This window comes from Aptenodytes patagonicus, chromosome 3 (genome assembly GCF_965638725.1).
Source record: "Aptenodytes patagonicus chromosome 3, bAptPat1.pri.cur, whole genome shotgun sequence".
In the NCBI taxonomy this organism is placed as follows: Eukaryota; Metazoa; Chordata; class Aves; order Sphenisciformes; family Spheniscidae; genus Aptenodytes; species Aptenodytes patagonicus.
Genome location: NC_134951.1, coordinates 26218628 through 26244969, shown reverse-complemented (window position 1 = coordinate 26244969; position 26342 = coordinate 26218628). Strand labels below are relative to the sequence as shown.

Sequence of the window (26342 nt, the reverse complement as noted above, 5' to 3'; positions counted from 1 at the left end):
TCTAAACACAGATTAACATTGTTTAGGCTGAATGGTGTATCATTCTGGTTCAATATTATGACATTGCACATGGTACACATTTGTGGATGGTGGGAAGTGAAAGATACAAGTTTTATTTGTAGTCCATATTATTCCAAATCCCTTTACTGACTTTCAAGATGCCAGTATTCAGTATATTTAGACAGTTTCTATCATAAACATAGATAGACATTTTCACAGAAAACTGAGTCCTAGCTGAATCAGTCTAGACATGGAGTTATAGTTAGTTCTCAAAATCTAGTCTCTAACATAGTAACAAATGACCAAGTGCTGGTAGCAGATTGTGATGCAAGGATAGAAAATCTGAAAATTATTTTTCTCTAGTTTCCTTATTTCCTATTTGTACCAGTCATACTTCTATTAATGCAGAATATCAGGCTACCTCCCAGCGAGTTTGTGAGCTAAAGAAATGCTCATATTTCATTCTTCAGAATAGAGGCAGCCACAGAGAAAGACAAAAACTAAAATTTTCCAAAGTACCAGAAATATGTTGGGTACTTTAATCCAATACTCAGAAAAAGAATGACCAAGTTCTTAAGGAAGGTACTCATTCCTCTTGCCAGTACTGAAACTTAAGTAATTGAAGAATCCAAATTACATCAAAAGTCAATGGAAGTTATGCAGATAAGTTCTGAGATTCAGATATTTGAAGATATACACTCCCTATTTTAGCATGTTGCCAAAGTGCTGTAGTACCATAAACCTGACAGTGGAACTTTAAAATGTTCTGAGTCCTATAACTCCATTTTATGTCACTGGAAATTATATGTCTAAATATTTTTGAAATACTTTGAGATACTGAAATATTTTGAGAAGTTTGAATATTTTAGAAAATCTATCCCTAATGCTCTTTGGAAAATAACTTAATTCATAAAGTAATTTATTTTCAAAATGTTAACCATCCGGATCTGCTGAATGTGACAGAGGGATTGTGATGGTGTCACAATTGAATCTGTGCTTTACAAAAGTCAGGTTACTGCCTAGAACCATTTTATATTTTTTTCTTTCTAATTTTATTTCCTCTGGTGTAAAAAGCTAAGACACCACAGAAGTTCAAGTTTAGGTTCAGGATATGCTGTTACATTGATTCAAACATTGTGATACATATTTTTTTTCTTTCCAAGCATGGAGAAATCATGGAGAGCACATACTGGCCCTTCTTACATTCATACATAGAAGGCACCCTCCATCCACTTGGAGAGGGTAAATCTCTCTCTAAACAGAATATTGATATGATAATTTTGAGAAATTAATTTACATAAAGAAAAAAATAATATAAATGTTGGGCTGATTAATTGAAAAGTGCTGGTTTCCTTCCTCTGTAGGTCATTTTTCAGGATTTTTTTGACTGGCTCAAACATTTTTAAAGGCACATTGTTATAGAATATATCAGCATAATAATACTTTCACAGCAAGTTGTTATTAATGCTATGGCAATTTTATAATGTTTATTTTAAACAGAGCAACTGATCAAAAGCAATCTGATTTGTTGTTTATCATTTTAGCTAGAACATGTGGTTCTAACCTACGTGGACCAAGTGGGATTATTACATCACCAAATTATCCAGTTCAATATGAAGACAATGCACACTGCGTGTGGGTCATTACAACAACTGATCCAGAAAAGGTATGCTTTTTCTCTTTGTCTCAATTAAAACTGTAGAATTTTGCATCTGTCTTAAAATTATTTCATACATATTTGCACGAATGCATGAACACATGCAAGTGTATATGTCCATTTCAGCACAAAAATGACCAGAGTAGAGGTGTTAAGAAAATATATTGGGCACTAGAAAAAAAAAATATATAAATTAGTAATATCTGTGAAAATGTCCGCTCAGAGTAATAGGTCTCAATTAAAGTTTCTAAGTTATAAATAAATTTTCTAATTAAATACATAAAATCATATTCAAAACCACACATTGCTAAATGAGTTGATAGTGGATTTTTCAAGTTGTATCTTGATACTTACTCATTGTTGAATCTTAGCATGAAAACCAGTCTTATCTTGTTAGGTATTTTACTACCTACCTCATTTCTCTTTTCAATCCACTGTTTTCCAATAATGATTCTAAATACATAACTATGAATAATTATGCATAGAATAGTAGTCATAATTAAGTATTCTTATTACACTGCAGTGTCCTGAGATGCATTTTTACTGTTGTTTCTGTAAAATCAATTTACTTTCTCAATAAAGGACAGAGACCCCCTACCTGTAGGAAAAAAAATGAAGTAAAAAAATCTTCCACTTACATTTTACTTTTCTGTAGCGAAACGCTGAATAAAAGAATTAGTTACAATAAGTTGAAGAATGTACGATCTATATGTACTTTCATAATTACAAAACATATTTCCTATGCAAGTTTTTGGAAGACTGTATTCTTGACTTCTTTAATATAGTTAAGGAAAAAATGTTTAACTTTATCACCATAAATTAATGCAAATGTTTAGCTGCAGAAAAGATCATTTTGCTGCATGCTTTCATAGCATATTGTTGAGATGTAAACACTGTTTCTTTGCAAAATCGAGTTCACTTTTTCTTAAAGCAGATTCAGTGCCTTAATAAAGGTATGTATCCAGGAAAAACAGGCAAAAGTATAAAATTATCACATTGTGGAACATTTTAGGTAGCAGGACTTCTCTCTGAAGAGAAAGGGCTTTTTTTAGTTCGAAACTGAACTGTTATATTTTATTTAGTATAGCAATTAGAAGTGACTATTTGTCACTGAATGACCTTTGACTTTAAAGTCATTAAATTTTATGGAAAGTATTAAATCACTTTGCATTTTTAAATATGGACAAGCATTTAAAATATGAAAAATGTCTGACAAATACATCTACTCAAATTCATATTCAGTAATATGTAGTCTTTGATTCTGCAAAATGCAGTATAGCTTTATAAGAGAAAATTTAAGTGTGCATCAAAAGAAAATAAGTGAAATTACTACTAATATAAGAGTGTCTTGGCATCTTAATGGTTTCTTTATTCAAAACTGTTCCATTAATTTTTCATTTTTATTTTTCTTCCCTTGACTTTTCAAGAATTTTAATTAGGCATCATTTTTCATATTTATAATAAAATGAAAAAAGTAATCTCCTTGCTGATTGCAAGAAAGATTAACCATAATAATATGAAAATTGGTACTGACTGTGCAGTGTTATTTATTAAACTGTACAGTGTATGTTTTCTATGGAGGCTCAGACTTATTTGTGAAAAACACTAAACCTCACTCTACTACAATAACACACAAGTTCTATTCATTCTACACAATATATCTTTCTCAATGGATTTAGGATTTTAGTAGGGTAGATCTTAATGAGATTGGTGTAGATTAACATTACTTTGTTCACTGGACTTGAAAAGGCACTCTTAAGTGGTATACTGTGGGCAGGTTGACAATTCATCAGTCACAGGAATACACTGAAGAAATTCCACACCCAGACAGATCAATTCTTTTGTTATGTTGAAAATGAAGAGGTATGAGTACAAAGCTTGGAGCTTTCACCCAGAAAAAAATCCACACTATTACATCCAGCTGGGTGGAAGGTAAATAGGAAGGTAAATAATATGCTAACAGACATATTGATAACAACAATGTAAGAAAAAGAGGTGGAGCTTTAAGTCTTTCAGTTATGGACAAGATAGGCAATAGGGAATGAATTCCCTTTTTATTAGCCTTGGATTTGTCTAGCAGTGCAACAAAGGAAGATTATTGTCTTAACTTCATGTGTCTTGGAAAGATGGGTATTTGCTTTAAGATCATGACAATTGCGGATGTGAAGTCTTAAAATCAAACATGTTTAAGGCTTACAGTATCCTCAAGTTGCTTTCACATAAAGTCTACATCATCTTTATCAGTATGTACCAATACAAATCTGATATTGGGACTTCTATCCCCAAATAACTGAATCTTGAGTTAACACATATCCTTTCGGATAATAAAAGATATGAAGGAATGGTATGAAGATATGAACCACTTGGTGATGAGTGGCATCCAGCAGGGGTCCGTATTGGGACCGGTACTGTTTAATATCTTCATCAATGACATAGACAGTGGGATCGAGTCCACCCTCAGCAAGTTTGCAGATGACACCAAGCTGAGTGGTGCGGTCAACACGCCAGAGGGACGGGATGCCATCCAGAGGGACCTGGACAAGCTCGAGAAGTGGGCCTGTGTGAACCTCATGAGGTTTAACAAGTCCAAGGGCAAGGTCCTGCACCTGGGTCGGGGCAACCCCCAGTATCAATCCAGGCTGGGGGATGAAGGGATTGAGAGCAGCCCTGCCGAGAAGGACTTGTGGGTCCTGGTGGATGAAAAGCTGGACATGAGCCAGCAATGTGCGCTCACAGCCCAGAAGGCCAGTCGTATCCTGGGCTGCATCCAAAGAAGCGTGGCCAGCAGGTTGAGGGAGGTGATTCTGCCCCTCTGCTCTGCTCTGGTGAGACCCCACCTGGAGTACTGCGTCCAGCTCTGGAGCCCTCAGCACAGGAAAGACACGGACCTGTTGGAGCGGGTCCAGAGGAGGGTCACAAAAATGATCAGGGGGATGGAACACCTCTCCTGTGAGGAAAGGCTGAGAGAGTTGGGGCTGTTCAGCCTAGAGAAGAGAAGGCTTTGGGGAGACCTTATTGCAGCCTATCAGTACTTCAAGGGGGCTTATAAAAAAGATGGTAGCAAACTTTTGAGCAGGGCCTGTTGCGACAGGACAAGGGGGAATGGCTTTAAACTAAAGGGGGGTAGATTCAGACTAGATCTAAGGAAGAAATTGTTTACGCTGAGGGTGGTGAAACACTGGAACAGGTTGCCCTGAAAGGTGGTGGATGCCCTATCCCTGGAAACATTCAAGGTCAGGCTGGACGGGGCTCTGAGCAACCTGATCTAGTTGAAGATGTCCCTGCTGATTGCAGGGGCGTTGGACTAGATGACCTTTAGAGGTCCCTTCCAACCCAAACTATTCTACGATTCTACGGTTCTACGATTCTATGATTCTATGAAAATGCTTTTACTTGACAGATTATCTGACTGAAATGGAACTTTTTCCTACTTCTTTCTAAAGAAAAAACTCTTGCTAGCATTTTGAAACCTGTGAACTTTAAAAAATGAATTACAAAAATAATTTCCAGGTTTCCAAAATAATGAATTGATTTTAAGATTTACTGAAAGTTGTGCACATTTTCATCCCTGACTTTTGTTGGAGTTACAAATAAGGGAACTCTTGAAAATTGAACTGTATATTGAAGGTCTGATTTTTAGATTAGATTGAAGAGCCTACTTTTTTGCCCTTCAGATTTGAAAATATTTATCAGAATGCTTAGGGTCTGTATTTGATTTTCTTTTCCAAGAAGGCAGACAGTTCATGACATGTTGTTACTGGGTATTTTAAATTAGTTTTGACTTACTCTAGCATTGAATTTCTGTCCTTTCATCAGGGTAGTTTACACATTTTACAAGATAAGACAATGTTTCCTCTTAACATAACATTCAGTGCAGTCTAAAGAAGGTACTCTAGTTAAAGAGGTACCCTTGCACAAAAAATGGAACATAATATGCTGGAATATTTTAAAGAATAAATTTTAAAAAATTTGACACAAAACATTTTCTAAATTTTGCATTCTGGTGCTGGTGGGGGAGAGTTTTAATGCCAATTCAAAATGAAAACAAATTTCAACTTCCTATGGGGACAGTAGCATAGTTCCAGTTTTTAACCAACCATATCAAGACTGTTGTTAGTTAAATGTTTTTCTAACATATATTTGCCTTTCTCTAAGCAACACAAAAATCTAAGTGAAGCTTGCTTCTTTTCTCCTGTTCAAAGGTATTTCTGTTAATGCTCTGCTTATTTTGAAGAGTTGATTTTCTTCCCTTAACATTTATTTATTTCCTTTGGGTCCCACTATTGTAGCTTCTGATCAGCATCTTACTGAGTCATTTATTAGACTTTTAGTACTTGCAAATACAACTTTATGGTGCTCTTCTGACTCTCTGTCAAGTACATGTTGTAACTCTTGGTAACTCTACATTGTTTTAGTTGTGCTGTTATGCAGTTTCCCAACTTTTTAGAATCAGTTACTTTGGACTGTTCTTCTGAGGTCTTACTGATCTGTTGTCTTTATCTCTTTCTTGCTGTTAGTATAATCTTTTCAAGATGTTCTAAGCATGCCTCTATCCCTTGCTGTTTCAATTCATTCTCCAGGCTGTGGGTTTTTTCATAAGACTTACTGCCTTGGATTTCCTGCTGCTTTCACTGTTTTATTCACATTGCTAGATGGAAGGGCTCCAGTTTTCAACTCCATTGTCTATAGGAGGACAAAGTTTTATGTTGTTTCAGCAATGATACCTAGTTTTGCACAATATTTTCCTGACTGATTGCAGATTGTTGTATAGTAGATGTGCCATGGGCTGCAATAGTTCTAAGTTTAATGACCTGGTAAATAAAGAGTGTGTCCCAGTTAGTTTTTTGGTTTTGTTTTTGGTTTTGTTTTCCTGAAGAATGTACTTTCTCCACAGTACAAAGCATAGATACTAAGTATCTGTTTGGGCCTAACAACTTTCTTTTTCTTTACAAAAAATTATTCACTGCAGTTGCCATAATTGAAGACATTGGAATTAATTAGAGGGAGGGAGGGAAACTTCACTTACCTTTTTATAGGGCTGAGCCCTCAGGCTTTTGTATAAAGTTGGACTAAACCTTAATATGTTGTCATAAAATGGTATTTCTGACTTACTGCCTTTCAAAGCACATAGCTGGGGAACTTCAGGAGAACATTCTTACTCAGAAAAACTTTTCCCAGTTCACAGCTAGGGAATCCACATACTGTTAAGGTTGATTTTGAGATAATTTCTTTTAAGATAATTCATTCTTGCAATATGCTCTAAAAGACTAGTCTTACTAAGTAGCATATGATAATATGCGGGTTTTTTTGAATGAGGTTATCTTGCTGATTCATGGATTGGGTCAAAGTTTGTGGTAGCTCAGATCTGATCCATTAGTGACATCCCTGTCTTCCTCAGATTCTTACTTCCATGTAAGTAGCTTATGCATATATAATTATTTGCAATGGATTCAGAACCTTTGTTTCAACAGGCAAGTTTTCTCCAGTTAGATGGCATTGTTGTTTAATATCAGAGTGTTTTTTAGAAAGCGTGTCCGTAAAGGGACTGTTTCTTCAAAGCTTCATTACAGACAGGGCTCCTCTCCCTCTGAGTGGCTGATCAGACCATCCTGCCGCAAGTAATAGGATGTTTGTCAGCATGTCTGACATCTACAGCACCTCCAGTCTAACACTATACTCTGACTGGGGATGAAAGCTCTTGCTGAGTACCATATATCTTACCCCAACAGAGATTACCGGAGTGCTGCCACAGTATTGATTTTTATCTGTAGAACTTATCCTCTCTTACTGTACCACAGAGGGTTGCAGAGATCTTGATCACCAAAAATATGTAGATCTAAGAACTACTTTCACTAAACTTTTGTGTATTCTTGACAATGTACAGGCTCATGCTAGTGATTTACTCAATTCTTACTATTTCATAAGTCTCACGATAGATTTAATAGAGTGGAGGAAAAAGTCACTGTGAATTTAGAATTGACTCATTTGTACATACTGTGCCATCTAGATCATACAAATACACTAAGAAATCCCTGAAAGCATGTTTTCCCATGGTGTGTTGAAAATGAAAGCACAGTTTTGTATGCTCGTTTGTCCTTCACACAGTTTTAAAATTGAATTTTGTGCCATATGTAAATGTACATATTTAAATTTAAACTTTTTTATTTTTCATTTGCTGGAACAGTGTCTTTAATTTTTAGGGGGACATGGCATCATTGGATTCACACGGTTTAGGATTAAAGTTATTAAGGTCCCAGTTATAAAACAAACAAATACTGGTTAAGTTCCCTCTTGCTTTGAAATAGGCTCGTGTATTTTTTTTTTCGTAATCAAGCAGTATAATTTAGGACACAAAGTATAACTAAAGCAATTATATGAGAAAGCTATTATTGCAGTGAGATTTTAAACTTCCAGTGCCGTAAAATCTTCTACAAGACTTTCAGGGTAGCCTTGATTCTCTACAGTATCAAATACCTTTCAAAAACAAAAAAAAAGAGTCAGTATATTTTAATATAATGTGCAAAATGTACTTGCAAGCCTAGTGGAAAAATCATGTTATATATAACTCACTACAGTATATATTCATCCTCAATTTGTATTTAAATACATAAATTGTAACACAGAATTCTATATAACTGACATTAGAAAAAAAACCACCATATATTGTGCAAAAGCAAGCACAGAAAAAAGTTTTCCTTTTCAAAAGAGGGCGATATGTAATATTTTGACTGTGATATGTTTGTACTGTATCTGCATGGGTAAGAATTATACGAATCCATTATTGTCACTATTTCGTTGAATACCTACTGCAATGAAAGTGATCTGTATTTGCCTTTCTCATAGATACACTTTTCCAGCCTGGATGGTTGCTAAATTCTTCATTATTTTAGCCTATATCTTGCAAAACAAAACCAGGCTATTCCTCTTTGAATTTGTTTATTTTATAGCTAAAACAATCCCCTACCTAAAAATACAAAAAAACCCAGAACTGTATAACATGTAAGCGTGCCTTTGTGTTTTACAATTGCCAGAGGTAGTTTTTAAAGGTTAAAAAACAAACAACAATACCACAAAAACCAATAAGTACAGTGACTACACTTTCATCATTGGCATTTATCATTATCCAGCCACTGCCATATATGTACTTCTCTTCTTGTTGACAGTTGGGTTGTTACCTCCGGCTTTTTTCTTAGAGGAACTTATCTGCTGCAAGTGCACTTAGAATTCCTCCATCATTTCCTTCCTCCACTATGATTTTTGTCCTTTCATCTTCCTCTGCCTCAGCTTCTTTTTTGCTGTTTTGATCTCCATCAATATATTTCTTTTCTCTTTTAGCTTTAACCTTTTCTTCTTTTTCATTTTATATATCTTCAAAAAGGAAAAGATTCAGATACAAAATTCAAATATAGAATCCTAATGGTTTTCATGGTTTAAATGGAGCTCAAAAACCAGTAAATGAATGGTCAACTGAAATTTTAACTTTTTTTTAACCAGAAGAAAACAGTAAGTTTTTACTCATGGTTTCTTAATGAAATTACAATACTATTCAACATAAGAATGTACCAGTTGGTGTGGTGAAATATTACTCCACAAAAAATGTATACATTTAATTTCTTCATAGTGAAAGGACTTCAGACAACTTTACCAAATGGAGAATCAACCAGAATTCTCAAGCCATAGATGAAAATCCATTAAATATACCTAAATATAAGACACTTCCTTAAGTACTTTGTATCCACACATTATAGAAGACAGATCAACATATTTGTTATTACTCCTGCACATTCATACACATGCACTCTTGCACAGAGACATGTAAAATAAACAACTGAATGTTTTACCTGCACAATCCCAAAGCATATAAATATAGCAACATAAACTCATTACTATTCCCTTATTTAATTCAGGATATTTCCTGACAGGAAAAACTCATAACAGAGCATGCATTAGATGAGAACATTCTGCCACTGTGTAAAAAAAAAAAAATGAATAATTCCTACAATTAAATCTCCACATACTTTTCTTATCTTGTTTGTTCTACAAGTTAGTTCCCAATTCCCTTGCTAAGAACTATCAATCAGGCTTATTCAATATAACATTGTCAAATGTATAAATCTAAGATATGAAAGTTAATGTGTAGATATTTTTCCCTGGAGGTTGAAAGTGTCTGCAACTATTGATAGTATATCATACCTGACAATGTCCTTGGATGTCGTCGTTGTTTATATACACTTTTTTCTTTTATTTTTTTTCCTTATTTTTTTCTTAGTTTATCAGGTATTCTACATAAATTATCTTTGTACAAACCCTGTGGAGCCTGATGGGGTTGATAATAAGGATGACATAAACCAACATTTACTGCACAAGGAGACAAGTGCTACAGAATAATTTATGCACTTACAGTTCTGGGCTACCTCACAGATCATGTTCATTTGCTTTGCCTTGAAACATAGGTGGTCAAAGTTTCTTTGTGCATGATCCTCACTGTTTATTTTCTCTTTTAAATCTTTTCTTGGGAACCTTTTCTACTGGGAAAATGCCAGCTGATAACTTATAGGCAAATAATAGGAAATTCTAAGAAATTCACAGACTGCATAATGAAGTGTATATATATGGGGAAAAAATAGATTATTTTAAAACTATATTAGTATTTTCTGAAAGTTATTATGATTCCTTTCAGTTTTCTTTAGCAATACTATAGATTTGGTGTTTGGCATCACGGTAAATAGAAGCCTCTAGGTATTTACATAATAAATTAGTGTCAGCACTTCATTTGACACTCATTTAATTAACTCACTTTGGTGTATTACTAAACAGGAGCTTCATATTATAAGTAAAGAGCCATTGGGGAGAATAGTAAATGGAGGACCAAATCATCACATGTATGTTAAGATGTGCAAATCTCAGATTTCAGGAAGATGATGTTAAAAGGGAAGGATAGAAGTAATTCTACTTATTGGAATTTTTACTTAGTATGGGAAATATGATAGGGTTTGCATTAAGTTATTATAGAATAAAAAAGTTTTCAGTGTCATGTGGCAAAAATGGCACTGGGGCTAATTTGATAGTTAAGAAGCACCACCACAAAGAGTCAAAACCAAGATCATGATCCTTCTTATCCTCAGCTCAAATTGGCCTACTTTAACATGTGAACATTGACAGTCTGACTAGATCCACAGTACAGTTAACAGACTCTTTACACAACCTTTTAAACAGCTTTCAATTTCGCGGGCAATCTCTAAGACCTCTTGAGGACTGTCACGAACCTCAGGGTCTATATCAGTCAGTCTGTCACATGTCTATGTGCGAGTCATTTTTTAAAAAGTCTAAGTTTCTTAATAATTAAACCTTGTAACAGTATGCAGAGCAAAAGTTTAACTACCCTTATAAAATACGGCACTATTTACTTCTAACAATGTCACCCATAAACCTTCAAAAGTGAGAATAAGTTTTAGGCATCAGATCTACACATGCTTAATACTCATCTGTTGTACTAGAAAATATCTTCAAGTGCTTGCTTATCACACCTTTGGTTATTTCTCTGTCTCTATGCAGAAGTTGACTTTGCATAAATGTTCAGTGTTTTCAATAGGAAGTAACTTGTTTAAAGAATTTTTTCTCATTCCTTACATTTTCCAGTATTCTTATGAGATAGAACATGCAATGAAACGCTGAGTTCGGTTACCTGTCTCATCTCTGTATCCAGTGGAAGAATGGTTTAGACAGAGCATGTAAGGTTGGCCAGCCCTTTTCAGGCAGCAATCATCTCAACATTTTACTCTTCATTTATTTAGTAGGTAACTTATCACTGTTCCAGGCTCACTGGAAAGGATACAAGTGAAGAGGTTGCAACATAATGCAGATGTTCTTTTGTAAACAGACCAGTGAAGAGTGCTGGCTGGAAAGCATGGAACCTCACAGTTTTCTGCAGTGTCACATTGCCTTCATGATGGATTTGTGCAATATAAACCAGAGTTCCTGAAACAATGTTTAATCACAAAGTCACAGGAAGAACAGTTTCACGAAGCCAGAGAAGAGTACATTTATATCATAAATGCAAATAAAGCAAAATAAATAATGTCGCTGCAGGTTTGCTTCTTATTCCTTGCCCAGGTTTTGGCTTTTTTTTCCCAGTTAAACATGTGCTGCATATTTTTTTTTTCCCTAAAGAGAGATTTATGCCTTAAACTGAATAGTTAGTCCCTCTCTAGCCTTTTCGATTATAAGCCTTGCTATTTTATTTTCCTGTTTCTAGGAGAAAGCAGGTGTTTTGATAACTGGGCAGCAGAAGCTCCCCTTCCAAATTTTTAAGATGTGATGACCCTGAGTGGATTTCACATATTAGAACTGAGGCAGAATAAACTTACAACATTGCAGAAGTTGTGCCTGTGCTACAAAGCATTGTGGCCACTTCTTCCTCTTTTTCTATGCACTAGATCAATATATACAGAAATATATATATACTTTTTTTTTTTTTTTTTTTTAATCCAGACTTTATCTTTGGAAGCAATAAGTGAAATACAATAAAATAGTCTGGATAAATGTGACCAGACACCTTTTCAGTTAATTGTGCCTTCACGCATATCAGGAGAAACTATAGTCTGTCTCTGCGGAAAAAAGAAGATTTGATTGGTCAGACTCTTGGAAATAATGTAAGAAGAAAATTAAATTTAGCAGTTATCATTAGGAAATTTCAGTGCAATTCTATGCTAAGTAGAGTTCTTGTTTTCTACCTGTTTATTATGATATAAAGAGAAACTGGTGGCTGTTTTTATGACATTTGGTTAAATGGCTAGTGTTATTTGCCCTATGGCTGAATTTCAGTAAATTCATATGTGAAAACAATTCTGTCTTCAAAATATTCTAACACTTTTTGGGAAATTTTGCTTTTCCAATGTTGCACATATTTGAAGGAGAAATGTACTATTTCCACTTGAGTATATCATGTAGTGTTTAAAGATGATATACTTAAATTTAATTTTGCAAGTCCTCCTAGTTATTGAAACTTTTAATCACATCAATATACAATAAACAGAATACTGTTTCCCACAGTATTCTCCTAGAGAAGCTGGCGGCTCATGGCTTAGACAGGTGTACTCTGCGCTGGGTCAAAAACTGGCTGGAGGGCCGGACCCAGAGAGTTGTAGTGAATGGAGTTCAATCCAGTTGGCGGCTGGTCATGAGCGGTGTTCCCCAGGGCTCAGTTTTGGGGCCGGTCTTGTTCAATAGCTTTATCAATGATCTGGATGAGGGGATCGAGTGCACCCTCAGTAAGTTTGCAGACGACACCAAGTTGGGCGGGAGTGTTGATCTGCTCGAGGGTAGGAAGGCTCTGCAGAGGGACCTGGACAGGCTGGATCAATGGGCCCAGGCCAACTGTATGAGGTTCAACAAGGCCAAGTGCCGGGTCCTGCACTTCGGCCACAACAACCCCATGCAGCGCTACAGGCTTGGGGAAGAGTGGCTGGAAAGCTGCCTGTCGGAAAAGGACCTGGGGGTGTTGGTCGACAGCAGGCTGAACATGAGCCGGCAGTGTGCCCAGGCGGCCAAGAAGGCCAATGGCATCCTGGCCTGTATCAGAACTAGTGTGGCCAGCAGGAGTAGGGAAGTGATCGTGCCCCTGTACTCGGCCCTGGTGAGGCCGCACCTCGAATACTGTGTTCAGTTTTGGGCCCCTCACTACAAGAAGGACGTTGAGGTGCTGGAGCGTGCCCAGAGAAGGGCAACGAGGCTGGTGAGGGGTCTGGAGAACAAGTCTTACGAGGAGCGGCTGAGGGAACTGGGGTTGTTTAGCCTGGAGAAAAGGAGGCTGAGGGGAGACCTCATTGCTCTCTACAACTCCCTGACAGGAGGTTGTAGTGAGGTGGGTGTCGGTCTCTTCTCCCAAGTAACCAGTGATAGGATGAGAGGAAATGGCCTCCAGTTGCGCCAGGGGAGGTTTAGATTGGACGTGAGGAAAAAATGTCTTTACTGAAAGAGTGGTTAAACATTGGAAGAGGCTGCCCAGGGAAGTGGTGGAGTCCCCATCCCTGGAGGTATTTGAAAGACGAGTAGATGAGGCACTTAGGGACATGGTTTAGTGGGCATGGTGGTGTTGGGTCGACGGTTGGACTCGATGATCTTAGAGGTCTTTTCCAATCTTAATGATTCTATGATTCGATAATATAATAACCTTTGTGCATGAAAGCGTTTCTTACAATTTACTGCAATTTTCTTATAATAAAAAGTTATATGTAATGGAGAAATCCAAAATGCTATGTGAAACTTCTCATCTAATCAAATTATCATCTCAAGAAAATATTACTTTAATCAAATAAAACAATTCCAAGATTAAATCTTAACTTGTTCTGGATCATACACTGGATCACCTCTTCATTAGTAATTGGAGTCTATTTTCTTTCACCTTCTATTTAATGGACTCTACTGGTTTAGAGAAGAAATAATGTATCTTTTTTTTTTTTTAACATTTTTTTAATGTTTTTTATCAATTGTAATTGTACCACGTAACGTAAAATTCATGTCTTTCCCAGCTTATTTTAAGAGTTCTCTGGGTGTTCATGTTTACAGACTTTAATCAATGATGGAATCACAATTTACAGATTTGTAACAATATACAGATTTGGTCTTTAAAGGCTAACAATGTGGGGCATCCTCTTCTTGATTACCAGGTGTAAATTGTTTAAGGGGTTAATGTAGCTACATGAAGCTGTCTGCATATTTCTGCTCAAAGGTCTTCTCTTTGCACCTTTCATCGTGTCCCAGAGCTATAGTAACTCCTGTGTTAGATTAAAGGAAGCAGATGTGAGTAAAGAGCTGTACAGTAATTCAGCTGATGCACATGCCCAGAGAGGGAAGGACAAGCTCCCACCTTAGGAAGGGGGAGAATGGTGAAGAAGCTTCTTTTCGTGGACATAGAAAGGCATTTCATGTGGCTGGAAAGCTGCCCAGCAGAAAAGAACCTAGGGCTATTGGTCGATAACTAGCTGAATATGAGCCAGCAGTGTGCCCAGGAGGCCAAGAAGGCCAATGGCATCCTGGCCTGTATCAGAAATAGTCTGGCCAGCAGGATAGGGAAGTGATCATCCCCCTGTCCTCGGCCCTGGTGAGGCCGCACCTCGAATACTGTGTTCAGTTTTGGGCCCCTCACTACAAGAAGGACGTCGAGGTGCTGGAGCGTGCCCAGAGAAGGGCAACGAGGCTGGTGAGGGGTCTGGAGAACAAGTCTTCTGAGGAGCGGCTGAGGGAACTGGGGTTGTTTAGCCTGGAGAAAAGGTGGCTGAGGGGAGACCTTATCGCGCTCTACAGCTACCTGAAGAGAGGTTGTAGTGAGGCGGGTCTCTGTCTCTTCTCCCAAGTAACTAGCAATAGGACAAGAGGAAATGGCCTCAAGTTGTTCCAGGGGAGGTTTAGATTGGATATTAGGAAAAAATTCTTCACCGAAAGGGCTGTCAAGCATTAGAACAGACTGCCCAGGGAAACGGTTGAGTCCCCATCCCTGGAGGTCTTTAAAAGACGTGTAGATGTGGTGCTTAGGGACATGGTTTAGTGGTGGTCTTGGCAGTGCTAGGTTAACAGTTGGACTTGATGATTCTATGATTCTGTGATTCATGTCTTCCAATTGTCTTGCTGAGAAAAGGGAAAATGGAGCGTAAAACATTGCAGATAGTTTACTATTTAAATAGTAAAATCATGAGTGGGTCATCATGACTTGAGTTTTTCATGCCTTTCAAAAAAGGAATCACCTGTTAGGATGAGCATCCCTTTCCTTTTCAGATGGCAGGTAAGTAGGATGAGATTTCCCAGCATGGTTTATCTCCTCTTACCCATAGGTGGTAACTTTCATCATTATGACAGAAGGAAATATTTTTAACCTAGTGAAGAGCTTAGTAATTTAAATAAGTTATCACTGGAACATAATTTACTTACTAATCTTTCTGAAATATGCATAAGCAAAGTATCACCTGTGCACCATAGTAAAGCATTCAGAATTGAAGTGAAGTATAAACAGAGGCTTCACCACAGGAATGAGTTGTAGGTGGCTCTAGTTGGTATGAAAGATTAAAATGGAGACCAGCTCATTACAATGGAAACTCTTATTTCTGCCTAAGGAGGCAGAAATAAGAAAATCTTAGGAGGAGTTAATTCAGTTCTTATTTCAAATTTGCTACTGAAATGGGCAGAAGAAAATGACAGATCATGTATGACGTGAAGTTTGAAGCCGTGGAAATAAGAAATTTACATTTTCTCTGAACTTCATCAAGACTCTCATTCTTCTCTTATGGCTGTTCTGTTTTGCAAGGCACAGGACCGCTGTTGTCATGGAGTTCACAGACTCTGTGAATGGAGAGTTTCTTTCATGCAGATTTTAGCCTCTCTGCAGAAGTCATTCTTTTAAGCAACATTTTCCATATTTAATTATTAGCATAAGTACCTGGCAACAAAGTAGAAGTCAAAAAGATAAAAAGTCTAATTTATTTCTTCAGTCAAAATTCAGAAGTTTCTAGAAGGCAAATCTAGGGATTTTAATAAAACGGAAAAATACATTGTCTGTTTAGCACCTTTCTTGAGTTCACATGGAGATCTTACAGAAACTTTCATCTGCAGAGCAAGAGCAGGATCTCAGAGGGTGGGAAAATGAAAGAAAGAGAGATAGGACAAGATCCAAGTATTGCCTCTAGTTGTCCTAGGAGAATAAATTAGGCTATGTTTACATTAACATTAGTAGTGCAGTGCACCACAAGCAGCTTTATAGTGCAAAACAGTTAGTACTAAGGGCCTGAGGTCCATACTACATGTATATTTCACGATTTTTACTGTGGACTAGTTGTAATCTGCTTTTTTAGTCTGAATGTCTGTTAGTGGCTGGAGAACACCTTCCAGCTTAGTTTCATCCAAAAAGAACTCAATTTATCTGCTCTGAGATTGCTCTGTGAGTCAAACCAAAGCACAGTAAGAGCAGGTGACTGGAGATTGTTTCAGAAGTGCCCCTTGATCAAAGCCTTGATGTGAATGTATTTTTAATCTTCTGGTACAACTATCATAACACATAGAGAAGGCTGACATTTGCAGACACTTTGTACATGCAGGATCAAATTGGATCCATGGGTAAACAAATGGGTTTAAAAATGTCCTTTTAAGATTTTGTATCTTCATGAAATTCAGACACAAATCCCACCCAACAAAGTAGTTTGAGAAGCTGCCTTACTCAGGACATTGCCTATAATTAATTTATTCTTGCTACCCACTAGTTGTTTGTCAGTTGGTTTGTTTCTTTATTTCCAAGGCAAAGAAGGCACTCATGCAGAGTATGCACACAGGCAGACTATGTGTGTCATGTTTTAATTTAGTCTTTCACCCAGTTAACGTAATTTTTAGTACTGTTCTGTGTTATCAGACTGTCAAGTTAACAGCCTCCTGAATGATCATTCTTTTTAATTGTAGCTTAGATATTTTGAAACATTTTGATGTCTGCATTGTTTTTCTCTGTAACTAGGTGGTTTTTTTGCCCTCCCTTATTTTAAATGCTTACTGGTAGATTATATTTGCCTCATGGTATCTCTCAGAAGAAGGTATTGCATGCATGCTGTTACATATGTGCAATTCTATGTGTATAACTCTAAATGTTTACAAATTATTTTTTTTCTATATTAGCCAGTTATTAAGTCTGTAGAATCAGTAGCTTTTCTGCTCTTACCTTATCTAAAAGGAAAACATATATTGTTCACTTTTTCATCAAACAATATACTCTATTTTTGTTCTAGATCATCTATCTTCTATAACAGCCATTTGAATTAAAAAAAAATAAATCTAGTAAATAAACTAATAACTACTTCCACTTGAAGTGAGCAATGGGACTCTAATGTTTCCAAGGTAAATGTTCAGCTACTCAACAAAACACTCTACTACTGCACTCTGCAGAAAGTCATCACTGATTCCACTTGTTCATTCTCCACAGTTTAGTTCCATCAAGAGCAAATGAAAATACGAGACTGATGGTATGTTTGTATTGAGATCCAATATCTAGATTAACAATGCATTCAGCTGGTTGTCACTTTTAAAAATGGACTATCCAGATGTGATTCATTTCAAGACTATACATATATAGTTAGATGACTGGAGACAGTTTCAAGTCTCAGTTGCCCACCAGAGAAATCTCTAGTTCCTTTTGAGATTAAGTTCTTCTGCTTTTCCTCCAGGTGTGGATCCAGAAAGGCATAGGTTCCCATAGATCCTGTTCTACCTGCCAGACCACGAATACGTCTCTGATACCTTAAACCATCTCAATTAGTACTAGTCATTAATTGTGGGCACCTTACTAAGCCCCCAATGCCTAAGCTTTAGTTATAACCAGGGGAACCTACATAATAATTCAGCTTAGCCTGAAGCAGACACCTAGCTGCCAGTCAGATGAATAACTCTCTTAGCTATATTTACTGCAGTGAGAGATTAGATGCCTAAAGCACCTTTAGACACAAATGGCTAAACATCTACATTTACGTGTTTTAGAGCTTATTTCAGCTACTTCACCATAGGCTTCTAGTACCATTTGAGATGCTTTAAGTAATCCTTCCTGGCCTCCAGCTGCTGCTTCAGAAAATTGTGGACCTCTCACAGATCCTGTATCTTCAGGCAATGTGTGGATTTTACCTTACACTTTCAAATGACACTAGCCGACTCTTTAGATTTATACTGAATTCCATCCTTAGTACCAATTTCTGCAACAAGGTTCTATTTACTTTAAACATTTTCTTTTTTCTATAAAAATGAGATAGAAGAATCATATTGCAAAACTTTTGGGTGTGTCTAGTTTCTGTGCAATCCTTTGAGTTTGAACAATATTCAGACAATTGAGAAACACTTGTTTGGTCATTTTTGCTTGCTCACTTGTTTCCTTTTGTCACTTTATAAGTCCTGTGGATATGCTAAATGTATCTCTTGATTGCTCTTTCAAAGATATTCACTGAAGAATTCTCTTATAAAGTTCTATGAACACTTAAGCTTTGAAACATTTTGTATTGCACGTGTTGGTAAGACACTATGTTTTCAGCATAATTACTTTAAATCCATGTTCTCTTAATTAGGCCAATCAAAATACAATTCCTGAATTGGATTTACAATAATGTGGTAAAATAATGAATGAAGTGGTATCTTTATTACAGCACTAGATTTATGGTAATTTCGTATAACCACTTGAAATATGATAAACTTTATAATCTAGTTGTACCTACTGTGAGTCAGGGGTTAGACTAGATGACATCCAGAGGTTGCTTACAACTTAAATGATTCTCTGATTAACAAAGTGATTTCAACACTGGGAATATTTTATGTGTTCATATATGTATTTCACAAATTTCTCAGGTACTAGACATTCATTTCCATTCCTACAGACATAAGAATTATCAAGCTTATCTTTGTGGTGTGTTAAGTATAACAGTGTGATGATAGACAATTTTAAAGAACTTACAACTTTTCATTTAAGCCCTGTACAATGTTAATTATGATTCCTAAAGGTATTTGATTATACAAACAGAATTTTACAAAAGAAGGGCCAAAAAAGTATTTTATACAAGTTTTAAAAATTGCTTTACAATAAAAATATGGCATTATGCAGGAATTTTAATGGTTACCTGTAAATACCTCACTAAGCTGGGTTTGCCACTAGAATTTGGACTTTAATGTGGCTGGTCGTCGTCTTGTTCAAACAGTTAAGAAATGAGCACTTAAAAATCTAGAATATATTTAAGTTATTATTATTTTTTTTTTTCCTAGAAAGCCATTATAGTGATATTTTTACATGATTTTATCTTCCAAAACCCAAAGAATAATCAGGTCAGGTTCTTTTCAAAATTACATGACAGCTTTAATAGACATGAATAATATTTAGAGATATGATTTAAATATTTAATTATTGCCTTCAACTTTTATTTTCAGTTCAGTGTTGGACAGTTTAATCATATGGGGATCAAAGACTTGCATAGTATTTTTTGACCCTTATAGTGTTGTTCCAACATATTGTTTTATCATTAAAAGCTACATGTCAGTTTGAAACAAAATTAATTCAGTGCACCTTCAAGAAATACCCTTCCTTCTTATTATTCTTGAATAAGACACTTACTTAAATTAAATTTTCAGTAGTAAATATGCAGTAATAGCTTTCAACAATTAGGGCAGTGATATATTATTGTATTATTATTATTATCATCATCATCATCATCATCATCATCATCGTGTTCTTTATAGAGCTCTGTGGATGTTAGCAGCTAAAAACTGTCAAAATGATACAGATTTTTTTTTCCCCCTCACTGCTCTGCAGCATCAGAATTCAGAGAACTTGTAGTTAGTTTCACAAATTAATCTTCTAAATTCTACAGGCATGAGGAAATCTTAAGTTCCTGCTTCCTGGTTGTAAGCTGAACCCTAGTGTCTCCACCTGAGGCAGAAAACTGAGCAGTCTATATATACCTTGTAATTCATTGAATTTACCTTCTATTGACAGTTATACAGTGGTATGGTCTGAATCAGATACAATGAAACAGGGAGACAGAAAAAAGATAATGGGTATTATTGACATTCAGAACATTGATTTCTCTAACAAAATCCCAACATTTTTGGTGCTGTGGGAAAATGCTAATAATACAGTCCAAACATCCCTGATGAGACATAATGGGCAGAATTAATCACCACAAGCCATTTTCTGAGACTTTCTACATATTCAAATTTGCCCTTGGTTCACATTTTTAGATTATCTTTGCAATCACAGAATGAAAAATATTTTTAATAAAAAAAGTGCTATTCTCTACAGAAATACTGAGACAAAAAGAAAATTCTACAACAAATGTTTTGATAGTAGCACTTCTGAATAATGTTTTAGAACAATGAACATTTTGTAGCAGTAGAAACAAAATTGATATACACTTGCACTACGATCTTCTAGATCATACAGAATATACTGGAAAAATAAGAAATGTTTTATGCTATCATTACACACTTTTTTTAATTTGTGATATATATTGCTGTGATGTATCTTCCTTAGGAAAAATATTTAATTTAAATAAAAAACCCTGAACACTAGTATCAAAATGACAAAATTAGTCTTTTGTGCAGCTGCCACATGGTCACCAGATTCAAATATATTTTTCATACAAAGTAATATGCAAAATCCCTACAGAATTAATATGCTAGTAAAGCTTTTATTGAAATCATTAGAATAAATCTAACTCTCTAAACCTAGCTATAACCTTTTTATGGAGGCCTAGTATATCCATAGATGTAATTCAAGCATTTTTTTATTTAGCTAATAAAAATGTCTACCAAATAGACACTGATAGTGATAAAGAGAGAATAAAATAGTTTGGAAATGACATTAGAGATCCACATTTAGAATTAATAATATTAGGGTAGTCTCAAATGTATTTATGTTTTAGTATTGTTATCTAGATTTGTAATTCATGAAGAACCTTGCGTTTTTCTTTTAAAAAGTGATTAATGGGCAGGAATGTAAGCAGAATAAATCTCCTTTATTATGTCACATCTGCATTTTGAAACATTTCTTGAAAAAATTATTACATGTAAAAATACCATTTCCTGTGATACAAAAGCAAATGTTGAGTTTTGAGTTGGCGTCAAGCATATTTTTTTCATTTCACTCAGTCTTACTGACAGCTCATATTTCTTAACAACAGTCAAAAGAGAGCTGCACAATATGAAAATCTTGGGCATGTTATTGGCAGGTATTAAGTCTTTCCTTTAGACACAAGCTAACTCTTGGTTAAAGCAAACGGTAGTGGGAACCAAACAGAAATAATAGTAGTAGTAGTAGTAGTAGTAGTAGTAGTAGTAGTAGTAGTAGTAGTAGTAGTAGTATCAAAACAAAAATAACTTGACATTAACAATCATCTCCTCTGTTTCTGCTCTTTATTTTTCTGCTAGTGTCTTTTTAGGGAGGATCAGTGAGTAAACAGTTATTTGCTCTTACCAATGAGATATACATGTTTATAGTTTCTTTATTCTTTATTTGTTCAGATTTTAAAAAGATACAAAGTCTACATATTTACCAAGACCCATTGGTGCTTGGTAGAAACCAGATACCTGTTCTATTTTATTATTTCAGGGTTAAACTTGACAGACTTTTAGTTTGGTTTTAAGACTGTCCAGCTTTGAACATAATTTCTTTTGTCTGGATCCAATTTATTTTATTTGTGGGTTGTTTTGTTTTGTTTTGTTTTTCTTTTTAATAAAGGATAGAGATTGCTGTATGCACAAACTCTTACCTTTGCCAAAGCTTTCATATTAATGTCTTAGCTTTCCACCTTTCCTATTCAGCATATAGGACATAACCATTAAGGGAGCTTGTAGATGTTTTGCAGAGCAGAACTGCTGAAATGTAAAAAAAAAAAAAAATCTGAAACTGCTTTGTGCTCAGTTTCCTGGTCACGTGTGGCTATGAAACAAAACCTGCAAATCTCATTATCTGCCAGATTTCAGCTTTACATGATACTTCTACATTTCCTGAAATCTATTACTTTTCAACACATATCTACTAGCCAAGTTGTTCAAGTATTGAAGAGGACAAAAGTCCTTCCAAAACAAATTTTACAGGTGTATCATTTTAGTCCAACAACATTGCATTGGTGACATTACAGCCATGCTACCTTGTCATACTCAGTCTCATTCTTCATATGTCAAAGGCCTTACTGAAGTCCAGGTAGACAATATCCACTGCTCTTCCCTCATCTGCCAGGCAAGCCATTTCATCACAGAAGTTCATCAAGTTGGTCAAACATGATTTCCTCTTGGTGAGTCCATGCTGACTACATCTGATTACTTTCTTGCCCTTCATGTGCCTGGAAGTGGTTTCCAGGTTTAGTTACTCCATCATGACCTGACTGGACAAAGCCCTGCCCAAACTGGTCTGAATTCCTTGTTGACTGCTTTGAACCACAGACTTGACTATTGAGCTACCGAGGTCCCTTCCAACCTGAATTATTCTGTGATTTTAAGAAGAAACCTTAATATTGTCTCAGCATTATTTTTTTCTTTTTATTTTTTTTCTATTGCAAAACCTGTAATGAAACCAGGACAAATAAAATCAGTCACAGTCAGATAACACTATGATTCTACCGGCTTATGTAATTTCATAGAATTACGCTTGTTTGGTTGTTTTTTTCACTACACTCTATTCCTGGAGATGGAGTTATTGCTGATCAATTTTATAAAGAAAGAGAGTTTAAGTATAGAACCTCTGAGAGTATTGTAACTCAGAGATATTACATTATCATCTATCAGCAGGAATGCAATCAGTTCTGAAACACAAATTATTTGTTACTCAAATGTCATGCAAGTTCAAAATAATTTAAGGCTGATTTGGCCTTGGTTTGTTTTTGTTTGTTTGGGTTTTTTTTTCTTCATGTGTCACAGTCTCATTACAATTAAACTTAATCTGTCTTTAAAACTATGTACTACAAAGCAGAAAAGGTTACAGTATTAAAGGAAAAAATCTTGATTGCAGACCTGCAGTTAGTGCTTTGTTCTACATTGCTCCACTGGAAATAGAATAGGTGTGAATAAAATTTACACTTTGAGTCACACTATCTATATTGGTCACTTCACTGCCTTCGGAGAAAAGGCACATGCTGCATTGAACTTGCATCCAAAACAAGGTACCATCTTTAAGATAACAGTGGAATGGAACTTCCACACAGATTTGTGGGATGGCGAATAGAGTCAAGTCTTTGCTGACTCCCTCAAACATCCACCTCACCCCATACTCATCAACCATTCATCATTGTCTTATTAATTTTGTTGTTTTCTCTTTATGGCTAGATATATTACACAGCTTAAACAATGTATCCTACCTTGCTATTATTAAAAACCCAAGCTGAATACTTACATGATTTGTACTTTTCCTTCACTTATATTTCTGAGAACTAAATAATATTGACTCTAAATATAATTTTTTTTACAGGAAATAGTCTCTAGTTCGTTGATATTTTTCTTGAAGATTCAGGACAAAAATTGACACAACTTTGCAATTGAAATCTCATAAATATTGATTAAAGAGAGAAAACGTCTCCCCATCTGTTGCAGACTACTATGTATGCTTTATTAGGATGTCTGACTTTTTCAGAGAGTGACTGATGATTTGTGTTTAGCTCATGCTCTATTATGACATCCAGATCCTCTTCTAAAGAGCTGTTACCTGACTAGCTGTCACTCAGTCTGTGACAGAGCAGTACATTACACCTTTCTAAATGTAATGTCCTATTTAATGACACTTTTCTGTTTTTTTCTTTATTTTTGTTGTTGTTGTTGTTGTTGGGTTTTTTTAAAGGCAATCTCTCCGATTCTTCAAGATCACTTTGCTTTCTAAACCTGTGTACTTACAGTCCTTCCCAGTGTAGAAGCTTAAATATCAGACTTGCTATTTCAACATACAGCTTGTTTAAAAAAAATGCACATGAAAAGAATTGTAGAAGTCTCTATACATCTGAAGTTGAAAACACTATCTACTCATACTGTCCAACCAGCTCTGACCCTATCCCATAACATTTTAAGTTAGACAATGTTTTCCAGGGTTCCCTATGAGGCACTCATATGTTGAATAGCCTTACTAATATCAAAAACCTTACTAAAGTGAAGACCTATAGCTGTTCTATTGCATCTTTTTTATTTTTTTAGATTGGAGGATGTGGTGGGTTGACGCTGGCTGGATGCCAGGTGCCCACCAAAGCTGCTCTATCACTCCCCACCTCAACTGGACAGGGGGGAGAAAAATATGATGAAAAGCTTGTGGGTCAAGATAAGGAGAGGGAGATCACTCATCAGTTACTGTCACGGATAAAAAAGACTCAACTCAGGGAAATTAATTTACTTTATTACCCATCAAATCAGAGTAGGATAATGAGAAATAAACCCAAATCTTAAAAACACCTTCCACCCACCCCTCCCTTCTTTCCGGGCTCAACTTTGCTCTCGATTTTCTCTACCTCCCCCTCCAACAGCGGCTCAGGGGGATGGGAAATGGGGGTTGCAATCAGTTCATCATATGTTGTCTCTGCTGCTCCTTCCTCCTCACACTCTTCCCCTGCTCCAGCATGGGGTCCCTCCCATGGGAGACAGTCCTCCATGAACTTCTCCAACATGGGTCCTTCCCACAGGCTACAGTTCTTCATGAACTGCTCCAGCATGGGTCCCTTCCATGGGGTTCAGTCCTTCAGGAACAGACTGCTCCAGTGTGGGTCCCCCACGGGGTCACAAATCCTGTCAGCAAACCTGTTCCAGTATGGGCTCCTCTCTCCATGGGTTCACAGGTCCCGCCAGAAACCTGCTCCAGCATGGGTTTCCCCACGGGGTCACAGCCTCCTTCAGGTGCATCCACCTGCTCCGGTGGGGTCCTCCATGGGCTGCGGGTGGATATCTGCTCCACCATGGTCCTCCATGGGCTGCAGGGGGACAGCCTGCCTCACCATGGTCTTCACCAAGGGCTGCAGGTGAATCTCTGCTCTGGTGCCTGGAGCACCTCCTCGCCCTCCTTCTTCACTGACTTTGGTGTCTGCAGAGTTGTTTCTCTCACATATTCTCACCCTTCTTTTCTGGCTGTTGTTGCACAGTAGTTTTTCTCCCTTCTTAAATATGTTATCACAGAGGTGCTACCACCGTCACTGATTGGCTCAGCCTTGGCCAGTGGCAGATCTGTCCTGGAACTGGCTGGCATTGGCTCTATCTGACTTAGGGGAAGCTTCTAGCAGCTTCTCACAGAAGCCACCCTTGTAGCCCCCCCACTACTAAAACCTTGCCATGCAAACACAAACCCAATACAGAGGACCAAAGCTGCATGAAGTATTAAGGATGAGATTTTATGCAGTAGCAAAATTATGTTCTCTATTTTATTTTCATTTGCTTCTCTCTTAATTCTTAATGTTTATTTTACTTCTTGACGGTACTAAGTGCTCAGATTAAATTTTTGTGACATTATCTTTCATGATGCCGAAGTGTTACCCTTATCTATCGGTTTAGAGCACATCATTTTATATGTGAAGTTAGAATTATTTTTTCCTTGTGCATAATTTAATATTTATCTACATCAAATTTCATCTGCCAGTCCCTCCATGTTATAAGATCTTTCTCCTTTTTTTCACAGTAGACCCTTGTCTTTACTATTTTCAAAGAGATCTCTGTCATTAATAAACTTTCTCACTCTACTGATATTACCATTTTCCAGATTTTCTGTGAATATGTCTGACAGCACAGCTCATTCCAGAATTCTGCTGGTGACTTTCTGTCAGTGCTGGAACTAACAATTTACTTATATTTCTAGTTCCTGGTTTTTTTAACAATTTTTTTGTCTGTGAAAGACCTATTGTGCCACGGCTACCTAATTTCTGCACGAAGTTGGTGACAGACTTTGAGAAAAGCCCTTGGAAAGTCCACACAGACAATATCAAGTGAGTCATCATTGGGGAAACAATGTAATTACTCTTTCAGTAACTCCAAAAGTTTACTAAAAACCTTTTTTTTTACAAAAGCCAAGGTGACTTTTCCCAGGTATACCATCACTATTCACTAATTCTGTTCTTTACTACCTTGGCCAGCACTGAATATTGGATTTACAAATCTGTATTTTCCTAGACCATATTTGAAATTCTATAAAAATTGGAATCCTCTGGGCCTCAGCTACAAAAGCAGT

General features: G+C 36.4%; 1 protein-coding gene across 1 annotated transcript in view; it reads left to right on the top strand.

Moving 5' to 3' along the window:
* The window catches only part of CSMD1 (CUB and Sushi multiple domains 1), a 1284461-nt gene that overhangs the window by 861079 nt on the left and 397040 nt on the right, over positions 1–26342 (top strand). The window contains exon 10 of the mRNA XM_076332906.1: positions 1545–1666. Coding sequence (XP_076189021.1) covers positions 1545–1666 — 122 coding nt within the window. The remainder of the gene's footprint in view (positions 1–1544; positions 1667–26342) is intronic.